This window comes from Choloepus didactylus, chromosome 2 (genome assembly GCF_015220235.1).
Source record: "Choloepus didactylus isolate mChoDid1 chromosome 2, mChoDid1.pri, whole genome shotgun sequence".
Lineage (NCBI taxonomy): Eukaryota > Metazoa > Chordata > Mammalia > Pilosa > Megalonychidae > Choloepus > Choloepus didactylus.
Window position 1 is genome coordinate 1,364,509 of NC_051308.1, and position 19,076 is coordinate 1,383,584.

At 34.5% G+C, this 19,076-nt stretch overlaps 1 protein-coding gene across 3 annotated transcripts in view; it reads left to right on the forward strand.

The window, feature by feature from the left end:
• TAB2 (TGF-beta activated kinase 1 (MAP3K7) binding protein 2) overlaps nucleotides 1–19,076 on the forward strand; it is a 101,374-nt gene that overhangs the window by 78,127 nt on the left and 4,171 nt on the right. For all 3 annotated transcript variants that reach the window (XM_037819217.1, XM_037819222.1, XM_037819215.1), the window contains 3 exons: nucleotides 16,966–17,126; nucleotides 17,336–17,429; nucleotides 18,680–18,760. In XM_037819217.1, coding sequence (XP_037675145.1) covers nucleotides 16,966–17,126; nucleotides 17,336–17,429; nucleotides 18,680–18,760 — 336 coding nt within the window. The remainder of the gene's footprint in view (nucleotides 1–16,965; nucleotides 17,127–17,335; nucleotides 17,430–18,679; nucleotides 18,761–19,076) is intronic.

Sequence of the window (19,076 nt, forward strand, 5' to 3'; positions counted from 1 at the left end):
ATATATATCGTCTACCCTTAATGCTGTAAAACTGAATGCAGAATCTTAATCATGTACAAATAAGTGCCAACAAATTATTACCTAACAGAGGCTGCACAGTTCTGCTAAAATAGATTAACACTCCTATCTATATTAGTGTCTGAATAATTTAAATTTCTTAAAATTAATTACAGAAGTTAAGCATCATTCTTCATAATTTTGTTGTTATATCTGTTGCCCAAATTTAGGGACCAGTTGCAGCAGTAGTAAAAGATAAGATTTTATACTATACTTAAAAATAAAAAATAGATGAAAATATTAGGGTTTTTTTTTTAAAGGACAAATTTCTTCAGTTTATAATTAACATGAAAATTAATAAGGGAAAGATCAACAAATCAAAGAAAATAGGTTAAAACACCTTAAACAATTCACAGATAAAGAAATACAAATAATTTGTGTAAATGCAAAAAGATGCTCAATTATATTTAAACTGTACAATGCAATCTTTGACTAAAAAGTTTGTCAATCCCAGAAATGTTTATCAAGCATCACTGTTGATAATAAAGCAGACAGATAGATACTCTTGCAGATTGTGGGCAGGAGTGTATTAGGTATAACTTCAGTTGAAGGCATTATAACAATAACTCTGAATATCAACATTTAAAACACATACCAGTTGACCCAACAATTCCAATTCTAGGAACTCATTCTTGCATATATACAAAAAAATAGACATTTATTGCAGAATTATTTGTAATAGAAAAAGAATAGAATCAACAGGAAGAGAACTCTATATGCTAATTTTAGTATACCTCTTCAGAATATATTTTGCAGTATGAGGATAGCTGGAAGTTAGTTCTGTATGAACTGGTATAGAAGTATCATCAATATGTTAAGTAATAAAATGCAGACTTTAACACACAGAGATATATACACACACATATATATGTAATATGCTTTTATTTCCAAAGAATATCCTTGAAGAATCTTAAAAACAGTCGTGGTCTGCCCCTCAGTAGGCACACTGGGAGATTTGATTAAGGATAGGTAAGAGATTTACATTTTACTTTATGCTGTTTTGTGTGACATCCCTTTTTACTATTTATTGTTACTGTCATTTTCAATTGTTTTATTTTTAAAAGTAGACACATTACATTTTAAAAAACCGTATGTAATGCTGTGGAAATTGAATGTCTGCATAGCATTAAATATTAATAAAATAATAAAAAGATGAAGATAATTGACAAGAATTTAAATAAAAACAAAGCTAAGAGAACAAAATTAACATAGATAATGCAAAAATTAAACACCATATAACTCATTAAAATTTCATTCATTACTTGTTACACATTAATTATTGACTCACCACTATATATGCATTACAACTTTCTAGGTGCGATGATAAACTAGATATTTATAGAGTTTTCATTCGAATCATCAGTATATCAGGATGCTTTTTAATTTTAATGTATAATTGTTATCTTTGAATCTTCTGTGACTCAATCACATATGAAGTATTTTCCAGGAACAAAATTACTTTCTTCTTTTTAATGGTTCTAAGATATCTGTATCTGTAAGTCCTGGTACATTTTCCAGGGGCAAAAGTATTTTATTAATATGTACATCACAGTCCTTAAAAAAAACCTTATGGAGAAGTTAGACATTATTTATACCCTGACATGCCTATAATTATTAGCAAAGCTAACACTATCTGGAAGTTCAAGTGTGTTTTTTTAATTACAAATAGAATTGAGGAACTAAGAAACTGTCTTCATTCTTTATCGGAAGCTGGCAAAAGTTGAGTCAAGACTAAGCTTTCTGAAATTGCTGTGTAAAACAACTAGAGTGCTTTATGAGCCCTCGTATTTAAATTCACTAATAGTTATTTCAACAACCACAAGAGGGAGTCTTAGACTAAATTACTTGTGTCCCATTAAAATTTTAATTTTGACTGAAAAAGGATTTAAAAGGTGCCGAATATTTTTTTCATAACTCTAATTCATCCTCCTTTTTCATCTGTTTTTAAGACAGGTTAGACAGGTTTATGTCCTGTATCTCTAATTCCTCTTCCTTTTCTCATCTGTTAAGGAAAGCTGGCTAGGCAGGTAAGTTTAGAAAACTTAAAGAAGTCATTGTATGATTGAGGTGTTAAATACATACTTATTTTTTATTAACCTTGTTAGAACTACAATGTCTGCAACCTAGAAATCTTACCATGTTTCTTAGTGGATACTGAAAAACATTAAAGCAAATAAACATTCAAGGAGACCTTAAATCTCATTTTCATTTTATGTGTACTTTCTGTTTCTTTGACTTATTAAAGTTGAAAATTTTACTCTACTTTCCATTAAACGTTGTTGTTTTACATTTAATAGATACTTATCAAGTGCCTACAATTTTCAGGGTATAAAACTAGATACCGGATGGTACAAAATTGAATTCAATATTTTCCCTCAAGGAGCTAGAGATTTAATTGAGGGATGAACATAATGAAAAGTCTAAAGTGCTGGATTATTTCAATTGCAAAATACAGTAGTCTAACAATAACAAACTTTCTTCTTTAGTGTGACACCGATTCATAAATACAAAGTAATGATATGTAAGCTCTTTAAACAGTTTGTTCCCTTAATTTTGTTTCCTTCCTTCACATTTTATTCATGGCCTTAATTTATTTAATACCCTTAGAACAGGCAGTATAAAAATTAATTTAACCTACCATTACTATCCAGATTATCTTGAATTCCAGCATAGTGAAAACTTTAATGTATTTTTGGTTGAGTAACTAAAATATCATTACTATGCTAATATTGCATATGAAAGTGTGGCACAGTCATTAGCCGTGGCTTAATATTAAGATTTAATTACTTATATATGATTAGATGTTATTTTAATTTTTACCAAGGTTATACAAATCCATTGGTACAGAACAGTTTATAAAAAAAAGCAGTGAGTGATGTCTTCCTTCACCCTTTCAACTCCAGGCGCATTCCCCAGTGTAACCACTTTTAACCATCTCTAGATATTTTAGTCCTTATTGTTACTTCAGTATGGCTTTAAAAATACATTTATGCTGTTGTTTTTCATTTATCAGCTTTAAGCTTTTTTTCTGCTAACTTCTTGCTATCATAGATAATAATATGGGTTTGGCTCACAGATAACACATAGACTGTAAGCACCCCTTCCTTTCTCAGTACCTCACATCTTCCCAACACATATCATTATTTTTACTTACAAAACTTACATTTTCATAGTAGATAACTTTTACATTTTGTCTACAACCATAATTACATATTTTTGTGCTTATTCTATAGGTTGATTATAACAGCTGAAAGGTAATAAATGGCGCATATATATAAACAGAAATAGGCTTCTAAATGTTCACTGTAGAGCCAAGTGGTTTATCTGTATTATAGTGCTTTCTTCATACAGCTTTCTGTTTTCCTTGGAGTTCTTAATTTTGTTTCATTCTCTGCCTTTATTGTGTTCTTTAAATATCTCCAAGGCACTGTCTATTCCTTTTTCCAGGAGACATCTCTTCTCTGATGTGGTATTGACTGGTTGTTCACTGGACTTTCTGCATAGCCATCATCCAAGGATTTCTTTTCATTGCTTTTACAAATTGGCACCACTGTTTCCCTTCTTGGATTGTGCCTTCCTTTTGCTAATGGTAATATCTTCCTAATAAAGAGGTGATAACTTTCCTCAGTCTTTAAATGTCTGAAAATATCCTCATATTTGAGTGATATTTTGGCTGGATTTAGAAACCAATTAGCCACAGATGTGTGGGTTTATTTCTAACTCTCAGTTGTACCTTGATCTGTATGTCTGTCCTTATGCCCAACTATACTGTTTTGAACTTTGTGTAAGTTTAAAAATCAGGAAGTATGACTCCCCCAACTTCATTATTCTTTTTCAAGATGTTTTAACTATTCAGGGTCCCTTGCCCTTCCAATATGAGTTTGGTGTTACTGTTCAGCACTGCAACTTTCTTCACTCTGTTTTATTAATCTGTGCCATTTCATCTGCTTTCAGTCTTCAGAAAACTTGTTGAAATCTCTTGTCCATTAATTGCCTTCTGCCTGTTCTTTATTGTTGTTGGATTGTATCAGTTTATTCTTCTGCCATTGTCATGGGGTTTCAGGAGGAAGAAGATGATGTAAATACAGTGCTCAGTCAACCATCTTTAAAAGAAAATCCTGGCTAGTATCAGTGAATCTTTATAGCTGGACATTTAAGTCAGTAGTCTGTAAATCAATGGCAGAAGTGGAAAGATACTTTCCTTCAGTTTACCCACTGAAGTCCTTAACAAATCACCCCTCCGCCTGTAGAAGTGCGCATTACTAGATTGTGCATGAGCCTAGTTATCTGTATGTGCTGTTGGTACTTCTTACTCACAGGCCCATTTCTGAAAGTGTTTCATGGTTTATAATAAAACAATTATTGCAATTAAAAACTAATTTAAGTTAATGAATCTGATGTGATTGTATTGATGTCGATACAATGATTTGCCTTTCAGCAGTATTTTTCTGTTTATTGTTTTGGTTTGGTTAGACTGTTAAGGAATTATTCAATAAAGGTGGTTTTAAAACAAAAAAACTAATTTAAATGTTAGCTGAGGATGTATGACATTTAAATTAAAAAAAAAAACTAATTTAAATGTTAGCCAAGGATATATGGCATTTAAATTAAAACAAAAGTTATATAAAATGATTTTTAAGAATATACATAAAGATATATACAGTATTCAGAACACTCATTTTCCATGATACTGTTCTCATTTTCTGCTGCTTATGTGAGTGAGCACTTTCTTAGTAATACATAATGCATAATATTGCATTTTATTATTTTATGACTATCTTTAAATGGTTAGCTTTTTTTATTTCTGCCAATAAATTTGATACCAATTTAATCATGATAAAATTACTATATGTTACCTACATATTTTTTAAATAGACATTCAAAAAAATATTGTTCAGGTTTTTAAAAAACTGTGGATATGGGTCCATTCACGTGTATCCTGACATATTAAGCACAAATTTAAATCTTTATCAGAATAAGAATTTGTACACTAAAATGAGCAACAGTTTATGGAGATTGTGCAGATGCTGTTAAACATACATTTGCATACAGATACATTTATTAGAAAATGTAAGTGCTGTTACTTACGAAACCGATGCAGTCTTCAACATTAAGAACAGTAGAACAAGTATAATAAAATTCATAACATCGGGAAAAAAAGTCTTTCCTCGTGAATTCCCAAGTATGTAATATTTTATTTATTTCAGAAATATTCTGAAGATTTACCCTTTAACTTCAGAAACTCCTCCCAATAATACCTTCAGCAACTGTGGTTCCTTCAGTTCTTCTAAATCTTTGAAATAAGATTGTCCAAATAGTAACTCGTGTGTGCTTCACTGATTTTAAGTTTCTTCACAAAACAAACAACAACCAAAAAAGCCAGTATAAGTGATTCTCTCAAGTCTGTTCATTGTCATTTTCTATAACTGAAGTGAAAGTAAATTTTCAGCCTCATCTCCAACAATTGCAGCCTTCATTTTGTAAGTCTTCCTTACTTCTTTTCCAAGCTGTCCATTCTTTTGGACCCTGGAGTATAATTGTCATGACTCTTTTGCCCCAGTCAGCGTCTAACCCTTCTTCATTTAGTGGAAGCTGATCAGAGCAAAATTGTCTTTCTGATGATATATAATTATCCTTCTTGAAGTATGAGTCTAGTGGTGTTATGTCTAAATGGATAAATGTTGTATAATATTTTGCACAGGGAAGGTTAACATTGCAGACAAAACCACAGCTAGAGAAGAAAAGAGTAGCTTAGCTGAATTTTCATAGTGAATTTTAGAAATTTGCCTTGATTCCCCTTTTTTTCTCTGTGATTCATCTTTCTCATATTCCTATCAAAAAAAATAAAAACAAACAAACAAAAAAACCCAAACCACAAATGAAAACTGAAATAGACAAATAAAAATCCAGGATCTTAGAAGAAAGAATTGTTTAGAGACGTTATTTCGTTCCTACTGTATTCAGAACATTTTTTGGCCTGTTTATAATTCATAGTCAGGCATACTTAAGAGACAGTGAGTAATCTGCAAACTGGGTATGTCATTTCTAGTAATATAGTCATTGTAACTCTCCTCTAAAGTTTTGTTTTCACTGCAAAGAAATATCTCCTTATTAAATTGTCAGTCTGTGGATTCAGAATATTTTACTTTAGAGCTTCAGTCCATTCATAGATCTTACTCCCAAAGGCAAGCCATTGCAATAACTCCTTTCTTCGTGAATTCTCAAGTATGTAATATTTTATTTATTTCAGAAATTTTCTGAAGAATTTACTCTTTAACTTTAAAAACTCCTCACAATAATACCTTCAGCAACTGTGGTTCCTTCAGTTCTTCTAAATCTTTGAATCTGATTCTGCCTAATGTTAAAAGCTATCTCCCACTAACTTAGGCCTTCTGTGTAGCCGTCAACTCTGGTTTACTTCCCTACTTTGAAATATATGTTAAGAAGTATCTGTTTGGGGATTACTAATGAAGCCAAATGTGACTGGGAGAATGTTCAGCCCTTGTCCTGGAATGTATGCTCTGAGATGCATTAGTTGGAAATAAATTAGAATATTCTTCTTTGACTTTCCGTATAGAGTGAGAGTTATATACTAGCATTTTTTCACTTTCATCATTAGGTAAAGAACTTCTTCATCTCTCATAACCTTTCTCAATGTTTTGACTTAAGGTCATAATTTTCTGAAATGAATATTGCTACACTGGCTTTATTTTAGTTTTGTGTTTTCCTGGTGTATCAATTTCATTTCTCTAGCTGCCATCAAGATTTTATCTTCATCAGTTTTCAGTAGTTTGCCTATGATATGTCTAAATGTTTTGTTTTTATTTTTAATGCCACTTAAGGGTCTCTGGTTTGTTGTCTTTCATTAATTTTAGAAAATGTTTGGCCATTATCTTTTCAAATATTTCTTCTGACTTCCCGCCTTGTTTTTCTCTTTTCCCACTTCACCAGTTAAACATACATTTGACTGGTTGATATTGTCACACAACTCTTAGGTGCTCTGTTCTTTTTTCTACCTTTTTTTCCTTTGTATTCTCAGTTTTGGTAATTTTTGTCTTCAAGGCCTCTGATTCTTTTATCTGTGTCCAGTGTGCTGATAAGAGCCTTTAAAGTGTTCTTTATCTCTAATATACTATTTTTTCATTTCTAGCATTTGATTCTTTTTTATAATTTTCATCTCTTCTCAAACTCCCATCTGTTCCTGCATGTTGTCCACCTTTTAGATTAGATCCCTGAACATGTTAATTGTAGTTAAGTTCCCTCTCTGGGTCATCTTTGAGAATGGTTTTGTTGCTTGCTTTATTTCTTAGGTAGTATTCCATTTTCTTCAGTGTTTTGAAAGAGTTTGAGTAAGATTGGTGTCAGTTCTTTCTGGAAAATTTGGTAGAATTCCCCTGTGAAGCCATCTGCCCTGGGCATTTATTTGTGGGAAGATTTTTGATGACTGATTGAATCTCTTTGCTTGTGATGGGTTGATTGAGGTCTTCTGTTTCTTCTCTGGTCAGTCTAGGTTGTTCATATGTTTCCAGGAAATTGTCCATTTCCTCTACATTATCCAGTTTGTTGCCATACAGTTGTTCATAGTATCCTCTTATAATTTTTTTAATTTCTTCGGGATCTGCAGTTATGTCACCTTTTTCATTCATTATTTTGTTTATATGGGTCTTCTCTCTTTTTGATTTTGTCAGTCTAGCTAGGGGCTTGTCAATCTTGTTGATCTTCTCAAAGAACCAACTTTTGGTGGTATTATCCTCTCTATTGTTTTTTTGTTCTCTATGTCATTTATTTCTGCTTTAATCCTTGTTATTTCTTTTCTTCTACTTGGTTTAGGATTGGTTTGCTGTTCATTTTCTAGCTTCTTCAGTTGATCCATTAGTTATTTGACTTTGGCTCTTTCTTCCTTTTTAATATATGCGTTTAGTGCTATAAATTTCCCCCTCAGCACTGCTTTTGCTGCATCCCATAGGTTTTGGTATGTTGTGTTCTCATTTTCATTCGTCTCTATATATTTAGCAATTTCTCTTGCTATTTCTTCGTTAACCCACTGATTGTTTAGGAGTGTGTTGTTTAACCTCCAGGTATTTGTGAATTTTATAAGTCTCTGATGGTTATTGACTTCTAATTGTATTCCATTGTGGTCAGAGAATGTGCTTTGAATAATTTCAATCTTTTTAAATTTATTGAGGCTTGTTTTATGTCCCAGCATATGATCTATTCTGGAGAAAGTTCCGTGAGCACTAGAAAAGTATGTGTATTCTGGTGATTTGGGATGTAATGTCCTGTATATGTCTGTTAAATCTAATTCATTTATCAGATTGTTTAGGTTTTCAATTTCCTTATTGGTCTTCTGTCTGGTTGATCTATCTATAGGAGAGAGTGATGTGTTGAAGTCTCCCACAATTATTGTGGAAACATCAATTGCTTCCTTTAGTTTTGCCAGTGTTTCTCTCATGTATTTTGTGGCACCTTGATTGGGTGCATAGACATTTACGATTGTTATTTCTTCTTGTTGAATTGCCCCTTTTATTAATATGTAGTGGCCTTCTTTGTCTCTCAAAACATCCCTGCATTTGAAGTCTATTTTATCTGAGATTAATATTGCTACACCTGCTTTCTTTGGGCTGTAGCTTGCATGAAATATTTTTTTCCATCCTTTCACTTTCAGTTTCTTTGTCTAAGATGAGTCTCTTGTATGCAACATATTGATGGTTCATTTTTTTTGATCCATTCTGCGAATCTATATCTTTTAATTGGGGAGTTTAATCCATTTACATTCAACGTTATAACCGTGAAGGCATTTCTTGAATCAGCCATCTTATCCTTTGGTTTATGTTTGTCATATATATTTTTCCCCTCTGTCTATTAATATCCTTTATTGTACCCATACCGAATCTCTTTAGTACTGAACCTTTCTCCAAGTCTCTCTGTCCTTTCTTTGTTTCTCTGTCTGTAGGGCTCCCTTTAGTATCTCCAGTAGGGCAGGTCTCTTGTTAGCAAATTCTCTCAGCATGTTTGTCTGTGAAAAATTTAAGCTCTCCCTCAAATTTGAAAGAGAGCTTTGCTGGATAAAGTATTCTTGGTTGGAAATTTTTCTCACTCAGAATTTTAAATATATCGTGCCACTGCCTTCTTGCCTCCATGGTGGCTGCTGAGTAGTCACTACTTAGTCTTATGCTGTTTCCCTTGTATGTGGTGAATTGCTTTTCTCTTGCTGCTTTCAGAACTTGCTCCTTCTCTTCTGTGTTTGACAGTGTGAACAGAATATGTCTCGGAGTGGGTTTATTGGATTTATTCTATTTGGAGTTCGCTGAGCATTTATGATTTGTGTATTTATGTTGTTTAGAAGATTTGGGAAGTTTTCCCCAGCAATTTCTTTGAATACTCTTCCGAGACCTTTACCCTTTTCTTCCCCTTCTGGAACACCAATGAGTCTTATATTCGGACGTTTTATATTTTCTGTCATATCCCTGAGGTCCGTTTCAATTTTTTTAATTTTTTTCCCCATTCTTTCTTTTATGCTTTCATTTTCCATTCTGTCATCTTCGAGGTCACTGATTCGTTGTTCAACTTCCTCTAGTCTTGTACTATGAGTGTCCAGAATCTTTTTAATTTGGTCAACAGTTTCTTTAATTTCCATAAGATCATCTGTTTTTTTATTGAGTCTTGCAATTTCTTCTTTATGCTCTTCTAGGGTCTTCTTGATATCCTTTGTATTCTGTACTATGGTCTCATTGTTCATCTTTAGTTCTTTGAGTAGCTGCTCTAGGTGCTGTGTCTCCTCTGATCTTTTGATTTGGGTGCTTGGGCTTGGGTTATCCATATCGTCTGGTTTTTTCATATGCTTTATAATTTTCTGTTTTGGCCTCTTGGCATTTGCTGAACTTGATAGGGTTCTTTTAGGATTTGTAGACCAATTGAAGTCCTTATCTCTAATTTATCAGATCTACAGCTTCGTGGAGTACACTTTCTCTAACTAACCAGCAGGTGGCGTCCACGAGCCACCTGTTCTCCACAAGCCAGTTCTCCCCTGCTTTGCCTTTGTGGTGACTGGGGGAATGAGTCTTGTGGGGTCCAATTGGTGTACCAAGCTTGCGTGTGTAGTTGGTGTTGCCCGCCCTTTATATGGGGCGTGTTTCTGGGCAGTCAGGGAGTGGGGGTGGCTCTAACAATCAAATCTCCCTGGTGATCCTAGAGTTTTAAAGCTGCTGCAATAGTCTAATCCTTCAGTTCAGTCCTGCCACAGTTTGTCTCTGCCACTGACCCACAAGTCCTTGGTATTGGTGTATGGCTCCTGAGACTTGCAAGTGGGTCCCTCTTCCAGGCCGTGCACCCCCTGGTCCTCTGTTGAGGGATGACTGTGCTATGTCACAGGTGAGTGCTGTCCCCCCAGGGCGGTTCTGGGCTGCTGGGCTGTGTAGGGAGGCTCCCAGTCTGCTGAAATGATGGCTGAATGGGGCTTTGTTAATTCACACTGCTCCACCTTCCCAACTCTGGGACAGTCAGCTGAGGTTGCAGGGAAGGCTAATGTCCACGCCCAGTTTTGTGGTGTGTGTCTGTTATTTGAAACACTTCCATCACACTGGGTTGTCTGGGGCAGCTCTCGGCTGTGGGGCTGGCGATGGGCAGGAGTGTTTCCTGTCCACCAGGATGATGGCTGTGAGCGGACACCCCCCTTTTCTTGGGAAGTTGTGGTGTTTAGTAAAATTTCTCAGCCACTGGATTATTGCCTTTTGTCTCAGAGCTCTCTTAGTTCTGCTCTTGTCTTGACCTGCCCAAATTGCAAGTCTTTGAAGCTTTCTGTATTGGGCTTCTTAGAGTAATTGTTTTAGAAAAAGAAAAAAGGATTAAAAAAAAAAAAAAAAAAAAGAGGGCCCTCCTCACAAATCTAATGGGTTATTGAAATGCTAAGAGACAAAGCAATTAGGGCCATTAAGGAAAGGTCCACAGGGCAGAGAGAGCAGCTTTTCTTCGGGATTTGCATATGCGCCTCAGGGCTTGAGCTCTGCCCTTCCCCTTTCTATGTTCACCAGAACTCCAAAAATCCTCCGCTTTTATTTTGGAGTTTTTCGTGCTGTTTTTTTCTATGCCTGTCTCCTTTCTGCTGGGCTGGCTGCTCTCAGATTCTCTGGTGTCTGGTCTCAGTCCATCTATGGTTGGAGTTTGGATCAGTAGAATGAGTTTCCGATAAGGGCTGCCACTGCAGTTCTCCCCTCTCCTTCCCGGAGCTGACAGCCCCTCCTCCCACGGGACTGAGCCTGGCAGGGAGGGGCGTGGGTCCCCTGGCCGCAAAAACTTACAGATTTCGCTGATCTCAGCAGTTCCACATTTTCATGAGTGTTGTATGAAGAATGCCCAAAGTCAGATTGCTCTGTGGTGGCCAGTCCACGCAGTTCCTGGCTTTGTACCTACTTTCCTGAAGGAGTAACTAAAACATACAGCTCACCAGTCCGCCATCTTGCCCCTCCTCTTGCTTTATTTCTTAATGATAGGTTGGGTTTTTCTCTTGCTTTTCTCTGTGTCTTGTAATTTTTTATCAAATGCCAAACATTGTGTATAGAAGAGACTGAGGCACATAGTATTTACACCCAGAAACACCTCTTATTCTGTCAGGCTATTAGCATGGAGGATTGAGTCAAATTAGTCAAGAGTAGAGCTGGGTTTGTGTTTTGTTGTGGCCTTCAATGCCCACAGTCTCAGATACCTCCAGCAGTGTTATCTTGTGCTTCAAGAGTTTCCTGAAGTGCAGGATTTCTATTTTACTTGAAACTTTTCTGTGCTGTGATGAGGCCCCATTTTACTCAGAGCCCTTGATATATTAACAAGGTTCTACGTGATCTGGCAAAGGGCCAGCTAGTAAATGTTTTAGGATTTTGCAGACCATATAGTCTCTGTTGCAACAGTTCAACTCTGCTGATGTAGGGTAAAAACACCCATGGGCATGGCAGTAGTCCAGTAAAACTTTATTTACAAAACAGGCAGCGGGCCAGATTTAGCCTGTGGGCCATTCTTTGCCAACCCTTTGTTTAGAGTCTTGTTCTCCACATCTACACACACCCCTTTACCAATAGAATGTAAACTCCACAAGGGCAGAGATTTTTGCCTGTTTTGCTTTGTTTTTCCCAAGTGCTTAGAACAGCGCCTGACACATAACAGGTTCTCAGTTTATGGAATGAATAGATGAGTGAATTATGCTTTAAAGTGTGTTTCTTATAAATAGCATCTAACTGGACTTTAAAAATCCAGTCTGTTGGTCTTGGTATCTCAAAGATAAGTTTAGTTAGATTGCATTTATTATGTTTACTGATATATTTGGAATTATTTCTGTTTGTTTTTGTTTTTGTTCTCTATTTCCTTTTTTCCCTCCTTTCCAGCCTTCTAGGTTTAATAAAATTTTCTTTTCTTATTTCTCCTTTTGTTCTGTGTTTTGATTTAGAAGCTGGACATTCTATTTAACTTCTTCTAGTAATGACCCCTAAATATTTAACATACACATTTGACTTAGCAATGTTTGAGGCTAATCTTCTTAAACACTTTCAAGACCTTAGAATGTGTCACCTCTGATCTTTGTACTTCCAGTTTCTTGTTATTCTTTTCTAGTATTTTAGTTTGACTTTGTTTTAAACCATTTATGCCCTACTCTGCCCTACTCCTAGCATGGTCTTTTTTGGTTTATAATCAGATTATTTTAGAGTTACTCAACCTTTACTCATTTCCTTTGTATTTAATTTTCTTCTTAAGAAACATCTTTAGTAGTTCTTTCAGCAGCATTTGTGGTTGTTAAACTCTCCCAAACTTTGTCTGAAAATGTCTTTATTCACCCATACTCTTTGATAATTTAGTGAGATTAAATTATTTTCACTTAACACTTTGAACAAATTATTCCATTGTCTTCTGGTATTGGTTGTTTCTTTTCTTCAGTTGCAGAAATATCTCAGCCAGTATCTTTTAATTTTATACTACTCCATTCTTTTTGTTGTCTTCTTCTGGAACTCCTTTTAAAATACGTGAGAAAACTTTCAAATCCTCTTTCATGTTTCCTGTCACTGTCTCTGTGCATTCTGGTTAATATTTGTAGATCTGCCTTCCAGGTCACCAGCCCTGCCTTCAACTGTATCTCATCTCCTGTTTAATCCATTTGTCTTTTTCATTTCAGTGACTATTTTTCATTTCTAGAGGTTTTTCCGAGTCTACCCATTGTTTTATTCATAATGTCTTATTCTTTTGTTATGGTGTTTGTCCCTTCCATTATTATTGTAATGATTTTGAACAGACTTTTCATAGCTTCCTTCAGACTATTATGTAGTCTTTCAGTTTGGGGGTCTCCTTGGCTGTGGATTCTCATGATAGGTCATTTCCTTGTTTAGTCATAGTTTTCTGTGGTGAGCTTCTCGTCATTGAGGATTTTTTCCTTTATGGATCCTGTGCTCCCTGGTAATGGAAGTGGGTTGCCAGAGCACTTTGCCTTTGCTTCTGCTAGGAACTCCAAGGAACTCACCAGCCTGGGGCTAATTGTTATAATTTCTTACCCTGATGTTCTCTCTCTGCCCTTATGGTGTTAATTTTGTCCACTTGAATTTGGTATAACTTAGGTTTCAACTTCTCAGGAAATGTTTTTATCCTCTTCCCGTATTTAATATTGAATAATATTATAAATGTGTATCTTGTTTACTAATTTCTACATAAACATAAACCCTCATTTAGTCATTAGAACTAAATAAGTGAGTTTAGTATTTTTTGTACATATTTGAAAAAGTAACTTGGGGGCTAGGGGCGGGGTTGGGAGGGCAAGAACTCTAGCATTAATAAGAAATGCTGCTTTAAAACAAAGTAATCAGTATTTGAACAGATTTCAAATTCACGCTGTTTGAGACATGTTGGTATGTGGCTAGTGTTTAGAAATGAAGGATAGTATATAACTCGTCTGGTTTTCCTGTGCCTGGCCCTTCATTTCCTCTTCCTGCTTCCATCTTTTCTTCTCTTATTGTCCCAGTCAAAAAGTAAGAACCCACATCCTCATACTTCTTTTATCAGACTAAATAAATCTTAATGCAGAATTTTCATGTTTTGGAAATAGTGAGATAAAACTCTGCAGTTCGGATAAAATAAAATCAAATTAATGAAAGCCGACAGACAATCTTGGTAGGTACAGATAATGCGATGACATTGAGATTCAACCAGAAACATTTATACCTCTGTAAAACACTTTCCTTTTTCACAGAATGTATATATTTAAATGAGAGGTTAACAGAATTGTAATGCTTAGAATGGGCCATGGATTTTAAATTTTAAGAAATAATGCCCTAGTATTCATTTCTTCCTGTAAATGGAAAATTACAGAAGGAAACATCTTTGGATTATATTAATGTTAGATCTTTGTTAAGAAAGATTAGCTGCTTTTTAAAGTTAATAACTGAACCTAACAGCCTCTTCTACCCCAGACTCTAAATCAGGTTTTAGAATACACAACTGTTTTGAATGATTTGAGTGTACTTTAGTATACTGTACTTCTTTCCTTATTTTTTTGATTTATAGACATTGTTTTTTTGGGGAGGTGGTTTATTTTATTTTATTTGGTTTTTGTTGTCATTCAGAGCTAGGAAGTACAAAGTAGGAGAGAAATACATTAAAATTATCAGGAAGCAGCAGCATACTATGTAAAAGATATTGAGAAGGTCAGTCATGGGAAGAAAAAATTTTAAACATGGTTGCCGTGTATTACGAATACCTCCTGAAAAACCTAGGAAAGATTTGAAGTATTTGAACAATCTTTTGTTTTGCTTGTCTGTGTTTCCTTGAATGCCCATTGTGCTGAGACTGATCAGGGAGTTGGGAGGAGCAGGCTGGTAACATACTCATGGTATCTGGCGTATAGTTTCTGGCTCAGTAAATGTTTGTGGAGTGATTGGATTTGATCAATGTTCAGGCCCTCTTGGTTTTAAAGTCTGCTGAATACCAGTTGACTGTTTCCCCCACCTAAACCAACCTCCTGCTCACAGCCCTGTTCTAGGGCACTCTGATTCTGGGCTAAACATCTATAGTAGCTGTCTACTTGTGTTCCTTCTTCCAGTCTCTCTCTATTAAAAGGAAGTTTTCCGTGTTTGAACTTCATAACTCTGCTGTGTAAAATCTTTCAGTGGCTCCCCATGTATTTGTAGCAGTGGTCAAAACTGGCAGCTCTTTAGCAAATCTAGCCTACAGAGAGTTTTTATGTGTTTCAAGTCTTCTTTCTGGTGTGATTGCTCTTAGGTGGTGCATGCATTCTTTATTTACACGTCCCCAATAGATTTATAGACATTTGAGTATAACAATATGACCATTCAGCATTAGTCTAATCTGTCTAATCTATTTAACTTTTTCATTTTAATGTCTATTTTTCACTTCTAGAGATTGTTTATGGTATTTTTCCAAATCTGCCTGTTTTCTCGTGGTAGATTATCCCATGCTATGTCTTTTTTATTTTTTTCCTTTAATCATATTTTTTATTGTAGAATATAACATATATACATAAAAGTAATAACTTTCCAACTGCAATTTAACAAGTAGAAAGCAAATTTCAAAGAATATTATGGATTACAGTTCCACAGTTTCAGTTATTTCCTTATTGTGAAATATAGCATATATACAAAAATATAATATCTTTCAAAGTATGATTTAACAAGTAGTTATATAGGAAATTTCCAAAGTCATTATGAGTTACAATACCATAGTTTCCTTTATTTCCTTATGTTGAAATATAACATATATACAAAATGGTGATAGCTTTCAAATTACAATTTAACAGGAAGCTATAGAACAAATTTCAAAAGATGCTATGGGTTAGAGTTCCATTTCAGTTCTTTCCTCCTAGCTATTCTAATATCCTAGCAACTAAGAAAAAGAAAATTATGTAGAGATTCAGTATTCATAATCCTTTGTTAAATTCCTTCTTGTCTGTGGCTACCCCTTCCTCTAGTTTAATCACTTTCCTGATCTTCAGGGATGTCTAGGCAGTGACCACCCTAACTTGTTCATGTTGAAAAGGGGTGTCAACTTTATGAGAGAAAGGGGGACATATCTGGTTGGTGTTCTTGAAGAGGCTGTTGCCTCTGGGTTTTAGGACTTCCAAGCTATATCTTTTTATAGAAGTAGACTCAGGTCTCTTCACTTCCAACCCAGTATCCTAAAACATAGGGCTTGTGTTGTCCAGGGATGGATCACAAGAACATATACCAATTTTTATGGCTTAAATTTCCTAAGCAGTTCATCATTCATGCTACAAGTTTGATTGCTTGTTTTGTTTCTTTTTAAAAACTTGAAAAAATATTTTCACAAAATGTAATCTGAGTTTAAGACAACGTAAGTGTTTGACTTATCTCAAGGGTGTCATTTTTTATTTTTGCTTTGCAGTTTGAACAATTTAACATTAACATTCGTGTAGATTGAAATCAGTCTGCCTGTTTTATTTGTTGCATACATCACAATAGTTTCGATCTACTCTTAACATTTGCTTCCAGAATATCTAAAATGTTCATATTAGAATACCTTATGCATAGAGCAAACATGTCATATGTTTTAGAGTTGAAAGACTTGTCCTATCAGAGGTTCAGATGTGAATTAGGTAGCAGTGAGTAAATCAATTGACTGGAGCCTTTAGAGAAGTAATAGGCCAAAAATGCTGTCTTCAGCCATAAAGTGAATTTGTCCAAAACCTAGAATATATGTGTGTGTGTGTGTATTAAAGTGAGTGACTTTGTCTCAACAATTTTCTAGTTAAATTTTTGAAATTTTGGATGTTTAAGCTCACAGTATGCTGTTATAATGTAGATCTGGGGTTCCTGGCAGTTTCTTGTTTGTCACATAATAGTCAGTTGTTTGTTTTCCCAAGGACTAAAGTAGGTGGATCCTGATGTTTACTGATATGTATTGCAGCTTTGTTGGTACACCAGAAGGCCAGAATGGAACGACTTCAAAGAGAACTTGAGATTCAAAAGAAAAAGTTGGATAAACTAAAATCTGAGGTCAATGAAATGGAAAATAATCTAACTCGAAGGCGCCTGAAAAGATCGAATTCCATATCCCAGATACCTTCCGTAAGTCCCTCTGACTGTTGTGACCTGTGTGCTTGAACCTGAGAGGGGGCAGTCTGTCGTAAATGCAAAGGCTTCATCTCGGTTTTTGGAAATGCTTCTAATTCATCCTTGTTTTTCTGTCCTTACCCTCCCCTGCCAACCTTCACTCTCTCTTAAGTAATGACATGAGAATTAAATGCAGATCTTTCTTACATGAAATTATTTTTCAGCTCGAAGAAATGCAGCAGTTGAGAAGTTGTAATAGACAACTCCAGATTGACATTGACTGCTTAACCAAAGAAATTGATCTTTTTCAAGCCCGAGGTAAAGTAGTTCAGTGGATACTCAGCTGAAATTTACTGTATTAATTTACCAACTCTTTCCTGTGGCTAAAAATGGACATATCAGTCATAATCTTATTTTCTCAGAACACAGGGCTTTGGAGCCAGATAGTGCTAAACAGCTACTAGGTTTTTATTTTCTCTTTCCCAAAAAATATGTATTTGATTGAAGAGTAACTTGATAAATTTTATATCCTTCAAATCCACTTCAGTCATGTGTTAAAGGAAGACAATGGTTAGTATATCTGACTGTATTGTCAAAAGTATTACTTTTATGTATTAGCAGACTCCCATAATATTTATTAAGATTAAAATATATGTATTCATGTACTTTTCTCCTATTTTCCTTTTTTACTTCTTAAGAATCATGCTTTTAAAAACATAATTAAAAAGGTACCCCCACCTCTCCTTGCACTATCTTTTCTGACAAAATAGAAAAGAAAATAAATAAAAATATGGCTTATACATTTTTAGGACAATGATATTTTTTATACTTGAGATATAGTAACAAGCAGTAATTGCTTATTGTAACTAAAAATGTTTTCAGTTTGATTCAATTTGGACAATTAAAAGGAAATAGTATAACTTAAACTCAGTTCTGAAGTTGGGAAATGATTAAAATACATAAAATGGAAAAGACAGTAGAGAGAAGAAAGCCAATAAAAAATGAGTCTTTGATCACAGAATCCAGTAAACTGAAAGATTAAATAGTTCTATTTTAAAATGTTGGTAAGCTCTTTATCTTGAAACATTCATGGAAAAATGCCATGATTTAACTTTGGAGAAAAAAAGTTAGTGCTGGTCTAGAATCTGTAATCCTTGAACTTGTTCCTTTTGTTTAAAATATGAATCATTACATTACATTAGTGCCAGGTTTTTCTCATTACTTAAATATCATGTTTGACAATTAAAGCTCTATTTTAAATTGTTAAATTAAGTTATTTTAATTTGACACATAGAATACGGGTTTAGTTGTAATTCTGTTAAGTGTCTTACCAGCATTAATTTGACTTCTTTCCCACTTTACCACTCACCTCTGTTTATGGGTGCTATATTATACCTACCTCAACTGTTTTGAAATCCTTACATATAACTTGACATTAGAGGTTCTAAATAAATGAAAAGCATTTCTTTTATACTGTGGTCTTTTGTAGAAAATACTTGCTTTTTTAAAAATAAAATTAATATTTTTGAGCTATAAACATTGATACATTTATTTTTTATGTGTTTCAGGACCACATTTTAATCCCAGCGCTATTCATAACTTTTATGACAATATTGGATTTGTAGGTCCTGTGCCACCAAAACCCAAAGGTAGTGTATCCATTAAGTGTGAAAATGTTGCATTTTGGAAAACAAGATTTTAGAAAATTTTTATTTTTAGCAACCTTCCACTCTAGAAGTGCTTCAATCTTTGGCTTTTTCTAATGGATTCATTAGGAAGGTGTTTATTTTTACTTACCTGCTGGGGATTGAGAAGAATGCAAAGGTGTAATGTACTTTGCGCATTAATAGGCATACCTTTAGAATTCATTATCTACTCTCAGTATCACAGATCTTGATGGAAAACATCAAATGCAGAAATTTGTGTTCTTTAAAATTGTAGAGTAATAATGATACAGACACCTTA